Below are 23,683 nucleotides of genomic sequence, written 5' to 3' on the forward strand. Positions count from 1 at the left end.
TGAGACTAGATACCATAGAGGTAAGAGTGAAACGATGAACCTCTTTTTGTTTTACATTCATAAGCTAACGTGCTCGAATGAAATTACATATCTTATAGCAATGGCGTTTCCAATGTCATGCTAGGTAACTGTCAATCTGTATGTTCCTTAGTTTTTGGAATGTTTTTAGACGCAGATTACAACAATGATGTCATACATGTGTGCCGATTCGTGAGTAATTATTTGCAGCATTATGTATATATATATATATATATATATATATATATATATATACAATCCTGCAAACCATGTTGGCGTTCTCAAACGACTTCTAGATGTGGACCCCAAGTCCCCAAATGTCGAGACGGCATCGTCATCATTGTGCATTAACGAGGGTGTGCACTGCTATCTATAGCCAAAAGGGCTGATTTCCGATTTTCAGTTTAATGCATAATGACACGTTTATCTACTTTGAGCGAAAGTTACTTGGAATAGCTTCATCTTATCTCGCATACCCTCAGGTGAGCCTAGGGTCATTTTTCGGTTTGCCAGCCAAACTTGTGGATGTGAGCTGAGTATAGGCAAACGACGAAGGCGCCTCACAGCCTTTTTGACGCCAAACCCTACCGCGCGGACCGTCTGTCATATCCACAGGAATCTAAAGAACACTGCAGATGAGGACTCGGCGAGGATCAGGCCCGTAAAGACTGTCATTCAAACCAGCGAGGGTTTGGTTTTGCCCCTGGCCCTGGTGTGAGACCACCAGTTTATCACCTCGTGACCCGGGAAAAGAAACCCAACCGGGCAATCTGGGGATAGCACGAGCAGCCCCGTCGGTGCGGGAGAAAGTCAACCGCGCTAACACTCCGGTGGGGAACCGCGCCCCATTCACCGGTAGTGCAGCGACGGGCGGAGCATATCCAATGGCCATTGGTAAACATATTTTGTACACCATGATGCTGAACTTAAGCGTTCCATTTTTTAGAAATTGTACAGGCTTTTGTACATGGACGAGATTTAAGTGACCAGAGGAATATTAGTTACCGCGTATTATACCTTTGTTAGTGCACAAAATCCTATATTTTATTCTAACTCCACGCAGAATCCGGAGGTGAACGGGAAAAAGTTTTGTTTAAAATCACCTTAGTCTCAGTTTCAGCCGTACAGGTAAAGTTACAGAGGTATAAATCGCAAATTTTGTTAGTCAAATATGTGTGCGTGACAAACGTGGTCAATGCACCGACTGACATGCTGTTGATAGAAATCAGACGTCCCCTCCCCCTGCAAAAAAAAACAAGGATCTTGCAGCCACGTGCCCAAAGTAAACTGTCAGTTTTTTCATGTTTGGCCGATAGAAATCCGCCGAAAGGCATCGTGACATGCGCATCGTCCATGCCAGCACACATAAAAGGTAGCGTTCACGTGGCCATGTCATGCCACACGGGTCACATCATCGCTGAGTCCAATACGCTCGCCTCGGCATGTTCAAACAGACAGGAATCCAACCAACCCGCAGCCAGCGTTTGACCGAGGCTGGCACACACGAATCTGATCAGCGCATTCCCCACTACCGGATACGCAAACCTGCACACTTTGGCAAACAAGAGGCTGGACACAGCCAGCAGCCCGGCTAGCTCTCTGACTGGACAGCACGGACCCCTGCAACGAAGAAGCGAGGTCAACACAGCAGTAAACGTGCCCATCTGTTATCACTCTGTGCACCTTGCCTCGCAACGTCTGCACGCGCTGGGCGGCCGTCCCTTCCGGCAAAAAGGCTGCAGTAGTCTGGCATCTTACGTAAGCGTTACATAACAGGCCGCTCTGGCGAGGCACGGCTGGGGGCCATCCGTGGCACCGTCCACTGCAGGACCGGTCCTTGTGCGTCCACTCCTGCCTCCCCAGCGGCAGCCCACCACCCGCGCAGCGCCAGGGAGGAGGGCGGACCGCCGACCGCGTGCTCTTGAATGGTGCCAATGGTAGGTCCTAACACATATTCGCTTCGGAATGCTGCTGAGGACTTCCTGTTTGGGGTACATTGTTTGATACCAATTTGAGGACGATTTTCATATCTCGTTTTACATGTCATTTTTCACCATGCACGGCGATCACTGCGCGATGCACAACTTGTTTTTTCCATCATTGAAGATTGTCTAGGGTTTGATGGCTTGCGCTCCAAATAGTTGTGTAGGCTGCTTATTTCGTGAGCATTTTGGTTTGCGAACGTCGTGCAATTTGGTCTTGGTACTCATTATACTTGTGGCTGACTGAGTTATACGTTTTTTTCAGGCGTCCTGCTCGAAATTCTGAATGCCCACGACATGTGCTGCATTAGAAGGTTCATGCATTGCGTTACATAACGTGTGATTCCCTGCATACCAGAGAGGACGTGTGCACCACTAGAATTACACGCCCTTATCACAGAAGACTTGTTTCGGTCCCTAGTCCCCACGGCTCTTAACGTACGCAGCATACGAGAGTATGAACCAGTCTAACCATTCAGGTTTTCATTCGACTTAACCGCGCTGCCCGAAAAAAATTGATAGTCCTATCTCGGATCTAAGAAAGCGTGTTCCTTCCATCACTGTCGGATGATATGGACAGCCATGAGCGGCCAAAATCTGTCCGTATGGCCTCTTGGGCGTATTCCGAATGTTAATCCCCACGGAGCCTGCAAACCCAAGTCGTCGGTCAAATACCCCCCAGCTTCCCTCCTACGTCACAGACCGTCTGTGTCTCGCCACTGTTCATGGCGGCTCAGGGATGAGGGCGAGTCTGGGGCTGCTGCGACATCTGACCTTTGACTGTGCCGTCCTGACACGTGACCAAGCGCGCGCTGACCAATGCGGCCATCTGGTACCACTGCACCACCGCCGCTACCGGATCAGTACCGGTGGTAATGAAGCTGAACAAGTCAATCTTACGTCATTACTTTCAACAGCTGGCTGGCAGGTGCGGGTTGTTCGCATTGGGAAATGCTGAGCTGCATTGATGCAGCCAACCTTGCCGGCGCCAATACTGCTGAGCCGTTGACGGCAAGATCCCAAGGAGACGACAACTCATATCAAGGTCACACGTCAAGGTCACACGCCCGGCAATGTCGCAACTCCCGGCCCACCCGCCGGGCAGCGGCGGCTTCAGCCGGCAAAGGCTTGGAGGCCCGTGATGGGAGGGGAGCGGGGCGTCCACGATCGTGTAGGTACCTTCCGCTGTCGGCGCTGGGGGTCGGGGCTGTGGGTGTGGAAACCCGGCCGGTTGGCCAGACAGACATCGAGTGGTCTGTGGTCTGTGGCCGGCCGGCCGCCGCCTGGTCTGCACCGGCCGGGCACTCATCAAACGCACTTGACCGTTCACTGGGACCGTAGCGCTACGCCCGTGGTTACGGGTGGGCAACCCACGTGCAAGCTCGAGCACTGACCGCGCAGCCGCTGATTCAAGAGTATTGGAAAAAGGTCCGAATACCCATACCACAAGAGCGTTCGCGAAGGCCCCGGTCAGCAGGAGTGTTTGTCGGAAACAAGGCCGCTGCAAACATCAAACGCCGGTGGTGGGCAAGTGACTGCCGCCGTCTCCCGCGACTGCACCACCCGACACCGTGCGATGTCGTTATCTCGCATTGCGCCCCGCGTCCGAGTGCGCTCGAACAAAGTCGACCGCAAAACCCGAAGCACCCCCGCACGAGGTCGCATCTCGGAGCCTCCAACACTGATCGCTCTGGCAGAGCATTGCCTCCGCATTGTCAAACAGGTGGAACACTATCTGGTCGAGACACAGGTAGCGCTCCTGATCACCTGTGAGAAGCATTGAGGCCGGCTCTGAAGGATTGGCACATGGTGCAATAAGCAGAACTTAGTCGACCCTTCAGCTAATGCGAGGCCACTTAGCGTCAGGAGATAGACGCTATGGCTGAGGTGAAGGGATGCAAGTTGTCTTTACCACATGCTCCCTACGAGGAGTTACTTGAGAACACCTATCCATGCTGAAACTCGTCCCAATAAGTTTCTTAACTCCCCTAGAGGCCAGCAAAGCATTTGCAAAATGTGGCAAAGTGTTAATTGAATGCTGGTTTTAATTGCACACGCCTTGTTAAACAGCCGTATGGCATACCTTCCTTCGCAATAGCTCAACGGTCATTAGGCGTATACATCATGCACTTCACTTTACATACACCATGACTCTCACGACTCTCCCGAGGAGCGCGGTCACCTGTTCATCCAGTTAATCACAGGCCGCCGGTTATGGTATCCTGTTTTACTGTTCAAGTTGCCTCAGAACTCCACTCACTCCCAGTTTGTGATCAGAACTGCCGACGCATTTGTGAACAAGATGACAATCGCCATGCTCCCACGTAATGCCGTCAGGCTTTCGAGAGGCAAAATCACGTTCGGTGTTAATCGAGACAAGTACAGGACGTATTGGACCAGGGATATACATGATAAGCATCAAAACAAAAGCTTTTGCTTCATTTCTGACGCCCGGTTATAACTTTTCATCTGAGCCCATTCTGAGCCGTGTACAGTAACTACACTATTTACTACATCCATAACTACCATATGCGGATGATAAATACAAAAATAACGCCCCACTCCACAAAGGTGAACCGTAAACCTCAGTCCAGCGGAAACGTCACCAACTGTAATATAGACGTTGGCCGTCCTTCGGATGTCAGCAACATGAGTGCTTTAGTAAAAATTCCCCCCGACAGTAGTGCTACGACATCAATTATACGCAACAGTACTTCTACCACAAAAACTTGCGCGCACTTTACTTAAACGCGACATTACTTATACCGCAAAGATTCATACACGACTAAGTGCTACAGGCAAAATATGTATTTCAAAACTGTTACACGTCATTTATCTCCTGCAAGAACTTGTAATCTTTACTTACACGCGACATTATGTCTACTGCAAAACTCAAACATGAAACGAGTGTCACACAACAAAACTTATCCTGCAAAGCCATATAGCCGTCATTATTTTTTTCAGCAAAGACTTATGCGGTTTCTACTTACATGCGACCTAAATCCCGCCGCAGTGAGTTATATGTCGACAATAGTGGTAGAGAACATACTTTGAAGGGAATTGCAAACTGCTTTTCAAAAAAGCTTTGCAGGTAATTACGTCTGCTTAAAACCTACAGGCTTTAATTCTCAACAATATTACTTCTTCGGTAATACTTATATGCGACATTTGTGCAATACAGTCCAGGCCGTAATCCACGGCTAATAGACGCTAGTACTCAAACCAAAAGCTTTAAGGGAACAAACGCTTGAGACCACCTGATATGGAGAAATCGGAGTGCGGGTGGCCTCTAGATGATGATGGTACATTATTGCTACCTTAAACACTGCGGCCGTCAGACCCACGACGGCGATAGCTCAATGTCACTGAAAAAAACGTTTGATGCATTGCCATGGTGTTCCAAAACAAGTTTGAGAGCTAATCCGGGAAAGACGACCAAAGCTGCTCCAACATACATAGAATGAATGTGAGACATCTTCCCATCGAAGATGGGGGTGGGCAGGGCCCGCGGCTAAATACGTAACTACAGCTGCGGTTCGGTGTTCATTGAAACGCAATAGTACTTCCACTACAGTGACTTATATAAGGCTCTAGTGCTGCGCGACAAAACTAATACTTAAAAAGCTACACCCGTCATCAAGGTCTGGCAACCCAAACTACAGCCTTTGCTTAGACGCATTAAATCAGACACAAGGAATCAAAAAATTACTTAGCATAAAAAAGAAAAAGCTTTGCACCAGAACCACGAATACGGAGTTGCAGTATTGCCGAGCTGGGGCACCCTTCTAGCCTGGGAATTGTTCCTACACCCACGCTAGGTGTACACATCTAGCATTCCACGGCAAAAATTAGCAGCAAAAGTAATGTTGCGTATGCGTAAAAACATCTGTTTTGCGGTTAAAAATAAACGTTATGGATTTTTGAAGCATAAGTTCCATTGTGTACCACTATTGTCACGTATAAGTATTTGCCGCTGAAACGATGCTGCGTATGAGTAATGACGGTGTACGTTTTTGCAGTAGACGTAATAACGGGTGCAGGTTTTTGAATTATAATTTTGTCGTGTCGTACTAAAGTCGCGTGTGAGTCTTTGCAGTGGAACTCACGTCATGCATAAGTAAGGCCTGCACAAGTTTCTGCAGTAAAACGATGACGAATATGCATTTTTGTCGTATAAGTTTCGTAGTGTCGCACTGATGTCGCGCTCAAGCATTGACAGTAGAAGTGATGCTCTAGCACTCCCGTCGGAAGATGGTTTTGTTGCAGCATTGATCTCGGGGACCCCGTCCAGCGGGCGGCGTCTAGGTTGGTGATCCGGACGCCGGGCGTCAAGGTCGCCCGGGCGAGGCGGTGGGGGGGAGGGGGGGAGGGAGGGGGCGGGAACTGGCAGGCCGGCAAGCGTCTTACCAGCCGGGAACCTTCTTGTAGCAAAACAACGGAAACAGAACTCACACCGGCACACGACAAAAAACCCATCAGGTCAATGTACGCCAGCTGGTCCAAGATTCATGAAACAAGGTGTTGGCAACGGCAGAAAATCGACACAAGCTACTGGCATGAGAGGACGTTTACTCCATCCATAACTAAGAGAAGTCTAAACGTCGGACAATTCGCACAGTTTGATGTGTTCGAAGCGCACATGGTCGTTTGCGGTGAAGCCTGTTGCATGGTACCTTTTCTCTTGTGTAAGTAACGCGTTGATAAATATTTCTCGAGTGATCTTTTGATCAGAACTTGATTCCTGTTCACAGGCCATTGTCATGTAATAACGCAGTCCCGCTCTGAGTGTTGTCTTCATGCACACATCGCACTACCTTACTAAAAGTTGATTGAACAAATATAGAATTCAAGGAGGCAGCCTTTATGCATTGGAATCTATCACACTTTTGTTTGCATCTTGGCTACGGCATTGAACAGCTTTGTCAGTCATCAGGTTGTTTTGCTGACTCACTGATTCAATGTGGCCCATTTCGCTTGTTGGTAATCAACTCCTTCGATCAACTGGTTGAAAACAATTCTCTGAAAAACTTCTCCCTCACGATCCGAGGCGATTTTCGATTATCCTCACGTCAGGGTGATGGCGGCGAGTTCTGTCGATGTCGCCTCTCGAGCGGCACACTCCGGGCCCTCCACACGGGCCGCCGCGTCCCGTGTATGTCGCCTTTCGAACGGCACGCCCCGGGCCCTCCACACAGGCAGTTGTGTCCCGTGTATGTCGCCTCTCGAACGGCACGCCCCGGGCCCTCCACATGGACCGCCGCGTCCCGCGCTAAGGCGAGAGAGGCCTGGACGGCCGGCTGCAGCGTTCAGAGACGAGCGGGCCGGCGAGTGTCTGCGCCAGCCGTCCACCAGCGGGGACATCGTCTGGCGCCCGGTCCGGGCGGGCAAACGGACAGTCCGGAACGGTTCCAGTCTTGGGAGCCGTGCACATCGGCCTCCAGCTCGGCTCAGAGGCGTCCATCCCGGTCCTTAGCAGCCCGACGTGCCCTGGATGGCATGTCTCTAATATCTATGGACGTGTCTTACCCCGTACCTTATACCTTATGTGCATACGCACCTTACGTACATGCGGCCGTGGCGAAGCCTCGACCATTAACTTCTCGAGTGTCCCGTGACCCGCGAAGAAGCGTTGCAGTAACAGCGCATGTGAGCATTTTAATGTTGCGAAGTCTAATATCACGGTGTTACAAAGCCTAGATACAGCTGTGTCTTGGTACAGACATTTAAGTATGTGGTGAACGTAGTTGCACGCAAATGCGTCATGTGCGTATGCCCAATCACGCGATTGTGTGCGACTCTTACGTGAGCAAGTGCCAACATGTGAGTAACCTACGCTTTACGACAAAGCGGATTAGCCTCAATATATTTGCGTTACCCTCCCCCCCCCCCCCCCATGGTTGCTGCAGTCACTCCTCACGGACCACGACGGAGCCCGAAAATACTTGGCGGTCAAACTGCTTCGTGCCAAGCCGATGATTCTTTGCATCTCATTCATTAACTGAAACGCCAGCAGCACACGTGACATTGGCTATCGTTGCTAAACCATAGGGAATCTTATATTTAAGCCCATGATAACCGGACCATATTACTTACGATCGGTAAACTTATGTGACCAGATAACTTTGCCATTGAGTTCATGGCTATCATGATTTTGTTCTTAAAGGTTTTGGGTACAATGGGCAGAGCTTTGCTCTTATGTGAGACTACAGTGAGATGTAGAGATCTAAAGGTCAGACAATTGTCGTTAGGTTTGTGAAACTACATAGCAAATATGAGCGCACATATTGTTATATCCATACGATCACTCTCATTAACATAGGGCACATAGCGAATAGGGTAGTGACACAGTGATATAGTGAAGAGTGACTGTCGCCCCAATTTAGGATAGTACACGAGTGCAAAGAGATCAGAGGTGGATCTTTCATGCCGCCAACCAAAGGCCGCCATCATTTCACCCGTCTCGTCTCTTCTCTGACACGTGTCATCTCTTATCTCGTCTCCAGGGAGGCCGGCACCGCCTCACCGTTATCAGCCTCACAGATTATCAGCGGGACGCCTCCTGCTCCTGCCACTCCCCGGCAGGGTCACAGACAATCCAGCTCACACTCGGGCCTTCCCTTCTGTGACGCCCACAAGGCTGGCCTAGTGGCCTCCTGTTCGTGTCCGATGTCCAGGTCACAGCATGGACGCAACCACGACTTAAAATTACGGTTGTTATTGTATTCACCATTCCACGGTCAAATAACAAAACTAGTCTACTAAATTATCTAAGAAGTACCGGATCCCACCGTCCAAAGTCGTGGTTGCGCCCAGCGGTCAAATTCCCAATACACATTATATTTATTAAGGAAGCCGCCTCCCAGGTTTCGGTCGCTTTTTACGGAGGCCGACTCAAAATCCATTCATGATATATCGCAATAAAGGCGACGAATTTGACGTTGCAATCCCAACAGTTCTTCTTCGCCGACACAACCGGTGCAATCGAACTTTTCCATCTACGTTAGCCAGTCAGCTTCAAAGCAGGGCGTGTTACAGACATTGGGCATGAAGCAGACAGTTGAAGTTTTGCAGGCAAAACTGATGCCAATTTGATAAGCCATACATCCTGATATAAAGCACCAACGTTACCACGCTCTGATGAACGCTGTGGGAATGTGTGCACATTCTGTGCTAAAACATGTTTTAGAATAAAACTGCATTGCTTAATTGTTCACGACGGAGATCCGTAACAAACCCCATATATTACTATAATCACAAAGGCTTTTGTGTTCTGGGGCAAGAACAATCACGCGACTGAGGACTTGGGACAACACAAACTGCGAACAGTCAGTGCAAACACCAGTGTCTGTACAAAGACCAGATCATCACGATGCGTCTCTCACCCCTACCCCTCATCCCCTACCCCCACCCCATCACACAAGCAGAGCAACAAGTACCCCCCCCCCCCCCCATCAATGCCACCGCCTGCTCACACCGCAGGTCTGCCTCTCCCCACCGGGCTCGACTAAGACGCGACGTCTAGTGCGACGCACCGGAGCGGTCGCCGCGGGCCCAGCGCAGGGCGCACGGCTGGCTCGCGGCCACTCACCGTCCTCGTAGTCGGGCCACATGACGCGCCGGAAGGCGGTGAAGGCCGAGCCCCAGCGCGGATGCCGCAGGTTGTTGCAGCTGCCGTCGGCGGTGCGGAAGCGCGCCTTGGCGTCGCAGGTGGGCGGCGGCGCGCGACAGGAGGCCGGCTGTCGCACCGGCACCAGCTGACGCGTCCGCTCAAACCACCGCCTCGTCATGTTGTGGCTGTCGGACACGGAGGGCGGACGCTGTGGGTGCACTGTGGCCTCACGCTGGAGCAAGAGCAACTTCGTCACGGGGCGCCGTTGCTGATTCACTCGCGGCGAACTACCGCTCGTTGACGATGAAGCCGCATAAGCCACTCTGAACCCTCGCTCCCACATGCTTAACCGCCGTCGCAGCCAACACAGCTAAGCTCCCACTGAGCCGGTACAACCGCCTCCTTGCACCCCACCCCCCAACCCTCTCCCCTGGCTCCCTCACTCACTCATGCTTGATACGGCTGCCGGCCCAGCCATTCACCAGGCCGTCTCTGGCGCCGCGGACCGCCGTCTCGTGCGTCTTCAGGAACAGCTGCTGGTGTCGGAAGCTGGCCGAGCCGGGCGGCGGCAGCACGTCCTGCCGTACAAGCCGCTGCTCCAGCCGCTGCAGCTGCTGCAGCCGTAGCAGACTGTGGTTTCGTACCGAGTTCAGGTACGGCTTCGAGACCTCCAGCGGCTGCACAGCGCCCAGTAGGTGGTCCGGCTCTGTCGGGACAGGGACAGAGGTCGGGGGCAGAGGTCACGGTCAGAGGCCAAGGGGCAGAGGCCAAGGAGCATAGGCCAAGGGGTGAAGGCAAAAGGGCAGAGGCCAAAGAGCGGAAGCCAAAGGGCAGAGGCAAATGGGCAGAAGCCAAGGGGCAGAGGCCACGAGACATAGGCCAAGGGTAGAGGCTAAGGGGCAGAGGCCGAAGGTAGAGGCCAGGCGGCAGGGGTAAGGGGCAGAGTCCAGGAGCAGAGGTCAAAGACCGCGCTGGGCCAAGGTTAGCAGCAAGGAGCAAGGACAGGTCAGAGACAGAGGTCACGAGCAGTGGTCAGGGCAGGGATCGGGGGTGGAGGAAAATCCCCCGGTAAAAATGGAAAATGTCAACGATGGACAGCAGTGGGAAGGGGCCAGGGGTCACATTCTACTGATGAAACATCAGCAGCGAATGTTAAGGAGTCCAGGATCAGTAATGCCAGTTATGGTGTGAGGCCAAGTTGCTGTCAGCTGTGAAGGCCAAGTTGTGCCCAGCAGCAGGTTCCAAACCGCCGCTCAACAATCGTCAGTTGTGAGGGTTAAGGGTTATTGTCAGGGTTTGTACAACTGAGTGGGTCGGGTAGCCTTAGAAGATCGGGGGAGTCTGCGCTATTGGTGACAAAGAGGCATCAGCAGTGTTGATGGCCGGTAGCACTCTCGACAGGGACCCAATACGTCAGCTGTTGGCTGGTGACGCTACCAGAGGTCACGCACGTCCCGGAAGCGCTACCGCTCTGACTGAGTGCCGTCTGACCGGGTGTGTGTGTATGTGTGTGCGTCATTGGGGGTTTACGGCGCACTCAGCTGCTGAGGCTATATGGCGTCGCCTGCCTCTCACCCTGGCAAGAAGGGCGGGCACCGCGGGGAATCGAACCCCGTACCTCTGGTTTCCCAGACGAGTGCCGTTTGACCGGGTGATGTTAACAGCACCCACAGCGCCGGACCACACGGGCTACTGCGTGACGGTATGAACCTCGTTAAATGATCGCAATTCGTTGAGCCCCTTCGAAAGGTCCGTAATATGCACACTAGTATATCCTACATTCCCTTACTCCACTTAAAACTAAACGTGCTTTTATCGCAGCGGAAACGCTGTCAAATGCAATTTAAGCACGTGACTTAAGGTTCGAAGCCCGCTCTCTTGAATGATGGGACATTTAGAGAACAGTGCCAGAGGCTCAGTATCCAATCCGGTCGTCATCAATACTGACCAAGGTCGGCATCAATGCTATTGTGAGCTCAACAAAAGGCGATTGGCTCACTTTCGGAACGGACGCAGCTGGATGCAAATGAAAGTGGACAAAGACAAGATGAAAGAAGATAAAAATAAATGAGGACGCAACCAACAGCTTTCATCCAGAAGACAGAATGGAAGACTTGCCGGTTCCTTCTTCGCACCCGAACAGCAGCACACCGAAAGCGCAGTTGAGACTGTTGAGGTTCGCTTTTAAGCACTGCTTTGGGATGTCCCGTCCCAGCTGTTGGCGGATACCAGATACCAGAGGATACCAGGGTCCGTCCCGGATCTGATACGTCAGGGGCAGTCACGTGTCCATTGTAAAGTGCTTGGGAAAACACAGCTCCGTGAGACACCCTGCAGCCGGTGGCAGGCGGCGAGCACTACCGGCATCTGACATCACCGCTGCCCGGCTCGTTTGTCAAGCCTGAAGCGACTCGATGCTGGATTGATCACCGCCCAGTTTGATGCTGATTGGCAGATTTGAGCAAACGAAATGGCAGTGGGCAGCGAGCGCCGAGCTGCGGGTGTAATAGCATGAACAAATATCGACATTCCTGCCACCCAAGTGGCCGGATGTTAAAGGACTGCCAGCCTTTTATTGTACCATGCTATTCACATTCATATTTGAGTCGATATAGCAGTGCATGGTTTGGCTGGTTCAAATCCGACTCTCACAAAATAAGCTGTAAGAGTCGAGTCCACCCCGGCTCCGCAAAACGTAAGTTCATTCCGCAGTCGATCGCGACTGCATCCGGAGTTAAGCACGAGTCAAGCGTGGCTACTTAATACTCCTCCGACTCGTACCGCCCGCCCGGCCGAGTCGCATCCACATCAATGCCCCGTGACTTGCTGGTAGCAGCATCAATAGTCTCTGATTGGCCGTCACATGCATTCTGTTTCCCTCATTAGAAAGCATACATATCACTGGACTCCCATTGGTTAGCCGCCGACACAGCCCTGAGTTGAGTCAATCCGTTTTACAGATTAAGTGGTCTTCGATCCGCACCCATCAGTTAAAAAACCGGAATATGCCATTCGCATGCCACTCCAATAATCTGCCAGCTCTGCCGATCTCTGATTGGACGGCCGCTCCACCACTGACCTCTGATTGGCCAGCTGCGTCTGGTCAGCATCAGTAAGTCGGCGTTTGTGTCGTCTGCCTGCTGTTCCTGCGGCGTCAACGGCATGTTCGGTGACGATGTCAGACCAAATGCCAGCCCCAGGAACAGGCCCACAGTGGTGATCAGCCTGGGGAACACAAACAGAGGCCGTCAAAGGGTGAACGAAAACACTACCTGGAAAAAGAAGCACCATGGAAAATGTCCATAACTACTGATAAATGACGTTTACCGAGCACAATAAGGCTTTAAGCAACAACTGTGGCTCAACGAGCAAAGCGCCAACATCTGGAATTTTTCTGGGCGGAGAGACCCAAATGCGTGTAAGTCAGCCAGCGCAGGGGGTAACGTCCATGGCGCATGAGGTTTTCAAATTGTGGTAGATATACCCCTCTTCCACGGCTTCATATCACTCGCAAAGTGTGTGCTTACTTTCGGCCCACCTGTCGTTTACTCCTATGAATCCCTCCAGCCCATATGTGGACAGCCCATGTGTGCTATTCATCGTGTCTTAGCAGCATGGGTCTTAGCAGCATAGCAGCTTGGGGTGGCTCCCTAAATATTGTTAGTTATCCGCTGGCCAGCAGGCCCAAACTAGCGAGGTCAGCCGCGACAGAATGCTCCATGGCAGGTTACAATTCTTCCCTCCTTGATGGCGGTGCTGGATGGCGGTGGTGACGACAGAAAACGGCAGAATATCGCCCGCGGAACTGCACTGCATCGTTTAGCGCGACTGCGTAAGAGCCTGTGCAATTATCCATGATAAGCACCGCTCTCAAGAATCAGTCCTACAAAACGTTCGACGAAATCTGCATGACGCTTCCAACCACTACCACGCCACTGCATCCTCACAAATGCAAGGCGACTTTTAATTTGATAGAACATGACGTGTCATTAGCACAGAGCCAAACTTATCCCTATGGGAGCCCATTGGTATAACATACAAGGTCGCGGCCGACGTATCGTACCGACGCACCGACCAGCAGACAAACCCACCACGCTCCTGGCTATACGTTGACAAAAGCATCCGCAACACAGCCTTTAAAAATTCCTCCCACCAACACTATTTGGGAGCACGTATCTGGAGATACGTGCTCCCAAACAGATGATTATCCGGGCTTTGGGGCGCACCGACTACGTTGGTCATATGGCACCCATCACGTATCTCCAGAACTCCCTCAAAAACTATCATAGAGCCTTTGTTTAAATGCTATAACCCTGTCTGGACCGTTCCCGGAGTGCGGCGCGCCTCCGCCAACACTGTCCCTATTCTCAGTAGCAGCAGAATCGAACCCATCCGAAAACGCCTAACTAGCCGGACAGCTGCATTCATATGTTTCCAGCAACACTGTTCGACTAGATATAAGGCTATAAACATGGTTACACTCGCCAACAAGCACAACACACATGGCCACACTCGCCAACAAGCACAACAACAGGACGACCACCGCGAGCTTGAGCCAGCGCCTGCCGGCGCCGCTCCTCTGCCGCCAGCGAGCGTCCTCTGGCGGCGGCGGCGGCGGTCGCTACAGGTCACGTCATTGCCTTGCCTGGATTGCCTGGCCACGGCTTGATATCGCCTGGCCACGGTTCACAGATTGCCTGGCCACGTGTTGGATCGCCTGGCCACAGTTCACGGATCGCCTGGCTACGGTTCACGGATCGCCTGGCTACGGTTCACGTTTCACTCGGCTTCGGTTGATGGATTGCCTGGCCACGGTTCACAGATTGCCTGGCCACGGTTTGGGATCGCCTGACCACGGTTCACAGATCGCGTGGCCACGGTTCATGGATCGCCCGACCACGGTTCACAGATCGCCTGGCCGCGGTTTGGGATCGCATGGCCGGGTTCATGGATCGCCTGCTGCCGCCGCCGCGATCGTCCTGCTGCTGCTGCATGCTGCTGTTGTTGCGTGCTGCGCTAACACGTGTTGCTGTTGCCGCCTGCTGCGCTGCAGCGTACTGCTAATGTAGCGTGCTCCGCTGCCGCGTCCTGCTACTGTAGCCGGAGGCTAAATCAGGATCCTGGCGCAGGCACGGTCCATCGGACCGGTTTATCGATTTCGATTCGGAGTACATCCTGGCGGCTGGCGCGGCGGAGCGTCGCCTCGGGGTCCTGGCTCGGTTGCGCGACACGTAACCCGGCTTATAATCTGTACTATGCAGATAAAAACAAATTGTGTGGCGCAGACGCCTTACGTGTAAGCCGACTCATGGGTGCGCCTCTCATCACCAGGAAACTGCTTAAGTCATCAGGAACCGGTTCTGAATACAAGCTGTAGGCTATGCCAAGAGCCATGAAAATGGCCGAATTGAGAGATCAAGACCAACAAAGGACACAGGCATATAGCCAAAACTGAGCAGAGGTACGCAGAGGACACCGTCAAATAGCAAACCTACGCAGGGGTACACAGAGGACACCGACATATAGCCAAAACTACACAGGGATACACAGAGGACATCGCCAAAGAGGCAAGCTAAGCAGGGATACACAGAGGATACCGACATATAGCCAAACTAACGCAGGGGTACACAAAGGACACCGACATGTAACCAAAACTACGCCGGGGTACACAGAGGACACCATCAAATAGCCAACCGACGCAGGGGTACACAGAGGACACCGACATATGACCAAAACTACGCCGGGGTACACAGAGGACACCATCAAATAGCCAACCGACACAGGGGTACACAGAGGACACCGACATATAGCCAAAACTACACAGGGGCACACAACGATACCGATAAATGCCCAATGCTACGCAGTGGTACAGCGCGGTTTAATTTGGCCAATATCTTCCCATATACGTGAGTGTTTGCTGTTTTTTTGGTGGTCGTTGCTACCCAAACATGTGCAACCACAAGTACATCGACTTCGTCGATCGACATTGCCAGCCTGGTCAGGCTATAGGCAGCTTATCTTTAGCACGCGCTCGGGTGGGCGGTCACATTGACCACCGAAGATTTATCCGGAACGGTTTCCGAACTGCGCGACGTAGCCGCGCCAATAGACAATTGAATATCGGACTGTCTGACATCAAAAATTCAGATGTAACCAGTCAGGTCGCTGACCTATAGCAGGTCAAACTCAGGCCATGGTTTCAACGAACGCAATCTCTAAGGAATCCTTCAATCTGATCCAAAAACGGAGTGTTAGACGAAGCCATACATCTCTGAAATACTTTCTTAGGCAACACAACAATTGAATAAGCAAATTACATTGATCTAAGGTCAGTTATGAAGGTCAGACCAAGGTCAAAACCAACCTGTTTTATTACTCTAGGGATGGTGTATGGGGTATTTTCTGACGCCCATTTCGAATTTATTGAGAACAGGAACTGCATTATACACCTCCCATGGACTTCTTAAAGGTCGAAATAGGTCACTGACCTAAAATGATCCAGGTCAACAGGGACAGGAACAGTTCAACAGTTTTAAGGAACATACTGCCTAGCGTAATCTTGGTCGCTTAGTCAAATGCAAAACTCATTGCAGTCGTGTATGAATGTTGGTCAACATGACCTTCAAAAGGTCAAACAAGGTCACTGACCTTTAATGAGCATGTTCACTTTTGCTTGAAACAGTTTCTAGGTTCTAGGGCCCTTGAAGTCCAGTCTGGAATTTGACCTTGTTTGACCTTATTTGACCCAAAAGACTTGACCTGGGAACCTCAAACTTACACCTAAGTGAGTTCACGTATTGGTCAACACACCCTGTGAATTTAGTGTATCTAGCTCTCTTCATTCCTGAGATCTCCCGGGCCAAATTGACCCCCTCACACGAGCGAATGTTATCCATCCGGACACCCGGGCGCGCGTGTTCTGTGAATTAACAGTGTGTTCTGAACAGTGTGTTCTGAAACAGTGTGTTCTGTGAATTAGCAAGTGATCGTTGCGCCATGAAAACCTTGACTAGCCTCGGTTTGTCTAAATTTCATTTAGATGACAACTGATCGTTCCGACGTATGCTTTCAACACTTAAAGGTCGCACATTAATTCGCCGCACATTAATTCTTTCACGCTTTATTGACCATTTTTTATTATTCCAACAACTTTTACATGCTTCGCGGAGCTTCAATGTTATAGTTCTACCCTTCAAACTATTTTCCACACTTTTCAACATGAAAGCTGTTTTTGCAGTTCACAATCAGCCGTGATTCGGTTCCCAAATATTTAATTGTGACATCAAAATTGAGGTTTGCCCCTGCAAGCGACATCAACAGTTGAGGACTGTCCTTGCAGGTATGTCAACAACTGAAGACTGTTCCGGCAAGGGACGTCAACAGCTGAGGATCGCCTCAATACGTGACGTCAGCCACTGAGGATCGTCCCTATAAGTGACGTCTACAAACAGGATCATCTCAGCAAGTGACGTAAATCTCTGTAAATCAGCCCGTCAGCCGAAGTATCTCTGCAGATCAGCCCGTCAGCCGGAGCATCCCTGCAGATCAGCCGGTCAGCCGGAGCATCCCTGCAGATCAGCCCGTCAGCCGGAGCATTCCTACAGATTAGCCCGTCAATCGGACCATCTCTGCAGATCAGCCCGTCGGCCGGACCATCTCTGCAGATCAGCCCGTCAGCCGGAGCATCTCTGCAGATCGGCCCGTCAATCGGACCATCTCTGCAGATCAGCCCGTCAGCCGGAGCATCTCTGCAGATCAGCCCGTCAGCCAGAGCATCCTGCAGATCAGCCCGTCAGCCGGGGCATCCCTGCAGATCAGCCCGTCAGCCAGAGCATCCTGCAGATCAGCCCGTCAGCCGGAGCATCCCTACAGATCAGCCCGTCAGCCAGAGCATCCTGCAGATCAGCCCGTCAGCCGGAGCATCCCTACAGATCAGACCGTCAGCCAGAGCATCCTGCAGATCAGCCCGTCAGCCAGAGCATCCCGACAGATCAGTCCGCCAGCCGGAGCATCTCTGCAGATCAGCCCGTCAGCCGGAGCATCCCTACAGATCAGCCCGTCAGCCAGAGCATCCTGCAGATCAGCCCGTCAGCCAGAGCATCCCGACAGATCAGCCCGTCAGCCGGAGCATCTCTGCAGATCAGCCCGTCAGCCAGAGCATCCCTGCAGATCAGCCGGTCAGCCGGAGCATCCCTGCAGATCAGCCGGTCAGCCGGAGCATCCCTGCAGATCAGCCCGTCAGCCGGAGCATCTCTGCAGATCAGCCCGTCAATCGGACCATCTCTGCAGATCAGCCCGTCAGCCGGAGCATCTCTGCAGATCAGCCCGTCAGCCGGAGCATCCTGCAGATCAGCCGGTCAGCCGGAGCATCCCTGCAGATCAACCCGTCAGCCGGAGCATCCCTGCAGATCAGCCCGTCAGCCAGAGCATCCTGCAGATCAGCCCGTCAGCCGGGGCATCCCTGCAGATCAGCCCGTCAGCCAGAGCATCTTGCAGATCAGCCCGTCAGCCGGGGCATCCCTGCAGATCAGCCCGTCAGCCGGAGCATCCTGCAGATCAGCCCGTCAGCCAGAGCATCCCGGCAGATCAGTCCGCCAGCCGGAGCATCCCTACAGATCAGCCCGCCAGCCGGGGCATCCCTGCAGATCAGCCCATCAGCCGGAGCATCCCTGCAGATCAGCCCGTCAGCCGGACGGCGAGACTCACCCCAGCATGGCGATGCCCAGCGTCTTGCCGCCGTGTCGCCGCCGGCCGCCGGACAGGTTGAACTGCTGTTGGCGAGGGTTCAGCGGAAGAGTCTCGGACTCCTCGCAGCTGGGCCCCGGCACCGGCTCATCCGCGCTCGACGTCCACAGCGACATGTCGGACGTTTGACGGCGTCACGGTGTCACGGCGTCACGGTTCTGCTCGCGTCTGCCCGCGGTCAACGCCGGCACGTCGCTCCAGGGATTCGGTTTGAGCGCTAGCTAGCTCCGTTACGGAAGGTCCCAACGGGCTGTGTTCAGTCCTCGTCAGCGGCTACCGAGGTTCGCGGCCCGACGGCGTCGCACCCGCTCACGATCCGTTGGCACGCGCTGGCTCACGGCTCGCCGCCAGAGACTTGCAGCGCCGCCACACCGCTCCCCTCGTGGGAGCCGACGTCCGGGACCCCACGTTACGACTTCACAGCCACTTCACTGCCAAGGTCGCTTGCGGACACGCTCTTCCTCCAAAAGCGTGTTCTTCACAGATCGCGAGGGAGAGGTAGAGGACGGAGGCGCCGGTTGGAGGAGGGATCGCTGAAGTCCACCGGACGAGATGGAGACAGGCGTGTCTCAGTTTGTACTGTCTTTGGCTTCGGTGACGTGAGGAAGCGATGCACGATCTGAAAAGAGAAGACTCGTGAGCATACAAATCGCAACGATTCAACGGTGAACACGCACATCTCATTCGCTCTAGATTGCTCATAGCTACGACGTGATGCGTGCGCAAGCCATTCATTCTCTCTGCAGGTAGAGACCTAAAGTTTTTCGATCTTAGCTTCCACCGGCTAATGCTCTTCTACAATAGATTGCAAAAGAGCCTTATATATTGCATAGCCCTATATATATATATATATATATATATATATATATATATATTAGCAAGGTTTGCAATATGCAAAGGTACATTTACATTTCATCGGCCCTTTATTGGACTGACCACCATCCCGGTGCATGGCAATGCACCTGCAGGAGAAAGCGCCAGGACACCACATGTGCAAAACTCACACTAAAAAAACTCCTACGCTATGACCTAACTCAAGGATTCTATAATCGTGTCCAAACAAAAGTCCTTCACGAGTTCTCAAAGCCAACGTCGTCAGAGAAGAAATACCTGATTTAAACAAACAGCTTGGGTCATGCATCACTTCTGACCTGTCCAGCCACCCAGCGACAGCAGGATGATTCGATGCCATGATTTTGTCATGGTTTCAAAATGGTTGGAAACTTGATGTACGTGTGTTCCAATGTGTTTTGTAATTTTATATGATGTTCGGATACATAACCGGGTGCGGGAGACGAGCGCTGAACTGCCTGGGTATAGTAGGGTCTGTCCAGGTGCAGGAGACGAGCGCTGGACTGGCTGGGTACAACAGGGTCTGTCCGGGTGCGGGAGACGAGCGCTGGACTGGCTGGGTACAACAGGGTCTGTCCGGGTGCAGGAGACGAGCGCTGGACTGGCTGGGTACAACAGAGTCTGTCCGGGTGCGGGAGACGAGCGCTGGACTGGCTGGGTACAACAGGGTTTGTCCGGGTGCAGGAGACGCGCGCTGGACTGGCTGGGTACAATGCGGTCGGTCAGGGTACAGAAGATGAACAGGGGACCCGCGGCTCCGCTGCTAACTCAAACGTCCGCTGAAGGTGATCACAATCCACAACCAAGTGGAGCAAATCGACCGAAAGCTGAGTACTCAGGGATTAAAGATATGCAGAATATGCAGCTTACTTGCAAATTTATTGAGTTTGTTTTCTAAACTTCAGTTTTCCGTCAGCTTCTAACGTCTTTCATTTGCCCGCCCCCGCAGGGTAAGCTTTCGCACCGCCATCGTCATGTTTTGTATGGAGCAATATTTCTGATTGCAAGTGGATCATCTACTCTTTACGAACTATATGACCCTGTTACTGAGAGCCCAGTGGAGCTCTGTAACTAATCCCGTCCTTGGTTTCCTCCCGTGGGACCAAACTGGGTGACTGCCGCCAATGTACTCGGATCTTGTGACCAGTCCCCGTCATTCACCGCGTTCTCCTAGGGCCAACACCGGTACATGTATTGGAACACATGCCCTGTGAGAATTATAGGGTCATCGCCATTGCTAGAGGTTTAGCCTGGTTATAGAGAAGACAACAGAATGTCTACCACATTTGCAACAACATTTGTAACACATGTCACAACTTTCACTTGTAATCCGGGCCTACAAATACACTGCATGTTGGCATATATGGTCATGTTAGCACAAAACTAGCGGCTTAGCACATCTCCTTCGCTTCATTCGAGCAATGTTGTTTCTTAACCCGATGCAAGACCAACATCTTTACTCGAACTAGGTGAACCACACGAGGATGTAGAAAAACATGCCCGGATTTCAGTTGTCCGTGGCCCAAAATGAGAAGTCACTCTATCAAATGTATTAAAGCAAACGATTCATTTAACAACGAGGCTTTCTGTTATTCAACATTCACACCTGATCACTTCTCAGGAAACTCTTTACGGCATGTGCTGCCGGTTAAGTGTTAAGTGAGGCCTTGTTCCCCACCAGGTCGGTTAGGATAGAGCACCAAGGCCCTCATTCCTCTTCCTGCATATCAGACATTTCAGAAACCCCACAGCTCAACATCTAGGGGTTCGAATGCGGCTGCTGGCCGGCCCCGCTCTGTCAGTCTTTCGGCTGGTCATGAGCATCCTGAAGTGGGAAGAGTCACCCGTCATGTTCACGCCAGCTTTTCTCTCTAAGCGTGCTTAATTTTAAGTGAATTATGAACTGTCGGATGTTTTACAGCGCTGGATCTCGTTGACAAATGCATATTGGCAGCTTTTGACTTTTGCTCCGCGCTGAGCAGTGCCATTATGCCAAGTGAATCTAAGTCACAGCAAATAGCTCTAAGGCCCGTGTTATCCAACAAAGGGAAAATAACACATGCTCCAGTGGCATTAAGCCCCACCACAAGCACATGAATCGAGGATATGCGTCCCTGTCATCCCTACTCTGCAACAGGCAACGTTTTTCTTAATTATGACGTCGCTGGGATCCTTTGCTAGGAGGTATTAAATGTGATGACAAGAAAAGCTCAACACCCATCGCTACAGACGCTGCAAAATGCCGAAACGCTCGAAACACTAGAAATGTACGTTAGAAGCTGACAGAAAAACAATTCAGGAGCGAAATCAGTGAGTGCCTCAGGTCTGGAAATGTATGCTTCACGGTAATTCTACATCCTGAACTCTTCCAACGAACCATGGTCGGGCGGTGGTGAAGGGTGCAGCCAGACCGGTGCCCATCAGCTCTCCACAGCAACTCCGACGCTGTGGACGGCGGTGGGCGGCGCCGCCCCCCTGTAAATCGATCATGCGCATGCGCAAAGCCAAAAGTGCCATGGGTTACGTCCCTTTAATCGAGGCAGTTGTTGAGCCCTTCGCACGGTGGCTCCTTTCTGGGTGGGCCTCTTGATGTTGGGCTCAAGAGGCTCCAGCCGAGCAAGGTTCAGGTAAATGTATCACTACGTTATTGCAGACAGGTCGCAATCCTTTAACACGTCAGATAAACATGTCAAAACCATAGCTTTTGCGGATGGCCATTTTCAGTATCTGTCTGTTTGATATCACTGTAATATGAGGCGATGGGCCAGTGTTTCAATGGGCCAGAGAAGAGGTTTTGGAGCATGTGGGGAGTGCCGCCTATTTGACGGGGGGGGGGGGGGTCCGTGCCCCCTCCATGTCTGTATTACCACTCAATGCGTGACCAAATCACCAGGACGTAACGGCCTTCACGGGCTCTGTAATCCCATGAACGCCGTCAAGATGATCACGTACCAGACGATCGTTGGTATGGGCAAAGCTACCCGCCCGTGTAACAAGTCTAAGAAATGCTTGAAAAACATCTGGAGAGATGCCATACAATACTACTGGCTGTGCTTCTCTTAGTCACACTTAGCTTCATTCGTGCCTTCTTTGCAATTATCAAAGCACAAAGATTAGCCCTAGGTCAGTGTCCTGCCTTTTCGTAATTGAACACTTAAGCCTTAGACACGATAAATGGGTGGGTTATCGGTGGGCGTAATGGTGAATATCAAAGTTTGGGTGCGTTCTGTGCTTTCAAAATCTTGGGAGACTTATTCCCAAAACGTTACACTAAATGAGATAGATTTTCCGTTTTAAGACCACTCAAAAGACCTGGTCCATCACACGTGTAACACGTCTAATTTCATTCTCAGTGATACCATTTGGTTGTTTGCTAAAAGCTATAGCCAACGATAGTTATCGGCTAAATTAATCCACCGCTTATTCCTGCATATTTATTGAGACCTTTAAAGCCTGATGTAAGGTGGGCGACAGTTCACACATTTGTATTTTACTGAGTAACTTGGATTAATTTGAGTACTCAGACATGTGCATGCTTAAAATCGATAATGTGAGAATTGATCAATCCACTATGTTGGTTATCTTATCTGTGGGAGCTATAATGTTGTTGCGTCACACATGGGACAACGTATGGCCGTCCTCACTCTGACATAGTGATTTGTATTTAAATTTTGTTGCCAAGATTTGCTGATGCGTTCGTGAATGTGAACAAACATTCATATTTTTTCTCAATTGACGTAATCAGTTAGTTGGTTTGTTTTATCAACCTTGTGTCCCGGAAATCAGACTCTGACCACGGTGACGGGTGTGTATATGGCTAAAAGCCGATGGTTACCGGAGGGAGCGAACGGAAGTCAACACGGAGTCAGCCAGCCAGACAGGTTTTAGAGATACGCGGCTAGGCGCCTTTTGATCCGGGCACCACGGGACCGGTCCTATTCTAAGCGTATTAACCGACGGGGCAGTACACGAACGTCGCAATTTGGATACCTCTACCACTGAAACCCACACCTGATTCTCATTTACGGCTTACGTTGGATGAAGTCGACAATGGCAAACAGCTATATTACCGTTCCGCTGCGGAAAATTTCGTGCATATCTGCAGGATCCCGGAAGAGCTCCAGTTTGTTGAAGGCAAATTCCGTCGAGCCGCGGGCGAGACTATCCACCTCAACTCGGCTTTTCAAGGCTTCGGCTCTGGTTCTCCGTCGAAGCTGTCCGTACTCGCGCGCTGCGGCGGTACGACGCGGTCTCGGTGGTCTCGAGGTCTCGGGCATGACGGATTCAAAGCAGAGACCACAACACAATCATAGCAAGTGTGTGCGAAAATACCCCGAGGAGGCTAAATCTTGGCGCATTAAAGGGAGTGTTCCAGACTGATATGGGATTTTCAGCCAAAATGACCATGTTGAAGACCTTTCGGTTCTGTTCACAATTCTGTCCATCTTAAGCCCTCGTTTATGAGCTACACGTCTTG

General features: G+C 51.6%; 1 protein-coding gene across 1 annotated transcript in view; it reads right to left on the reverse strand.

Annotated features, from left to right (window-relative positions):
* LOC119114265 (peroxidase) overlaps window positions 1-23,683 on the reverse strand; it is a 45,521-nt gene that overhangs the window by 15,897 nt on the left and 5,941 nt on the right. The window contains exons 2-5 of the mRNA XM_037238467.1: window positions 18,316-18,973; window positions 12,689-12,834; window positions 10,057-10,315; window positions 9,589-9,794 (exon numbers count right to left, since the gene is read on the reverse strand). Coding sequence (XP_037094362.1) covers window positions 9,589-9,794; window positions 10,057-10,315; window positions 12,689-12,834; window positions 18,316-18,470 — 766 coding nt within the window. The 5' untranslated portion in view covers window positions 18,471-18,973. The remainder of the gene's footprint in view (window positions 1-9,588; window positions 9,795-10,056; window positions 10,316-12,688; window positions 12,835-18,315; window positions 18,974-23,683) is intronic.

Source organism: Pollicipes pollicipes, unplaced genomic scaffold (assembly GCF_011947565.3).
Source record: "Pollicipes pollicipes isolate AB1234 unplaced genomic scaffold, Ppol_2.1 Scaffold_7262;HRSCAF=8765_pilon_pilon_pilon, whole genome shotgun sequence".
Lineage (NCBI taxonomy): Eukaryota > Metazoa > Arthropoda > Thecostraca > Pollicipedomorpha > Pollicipedidae > Pollicipes > Pollicipes pollicipes.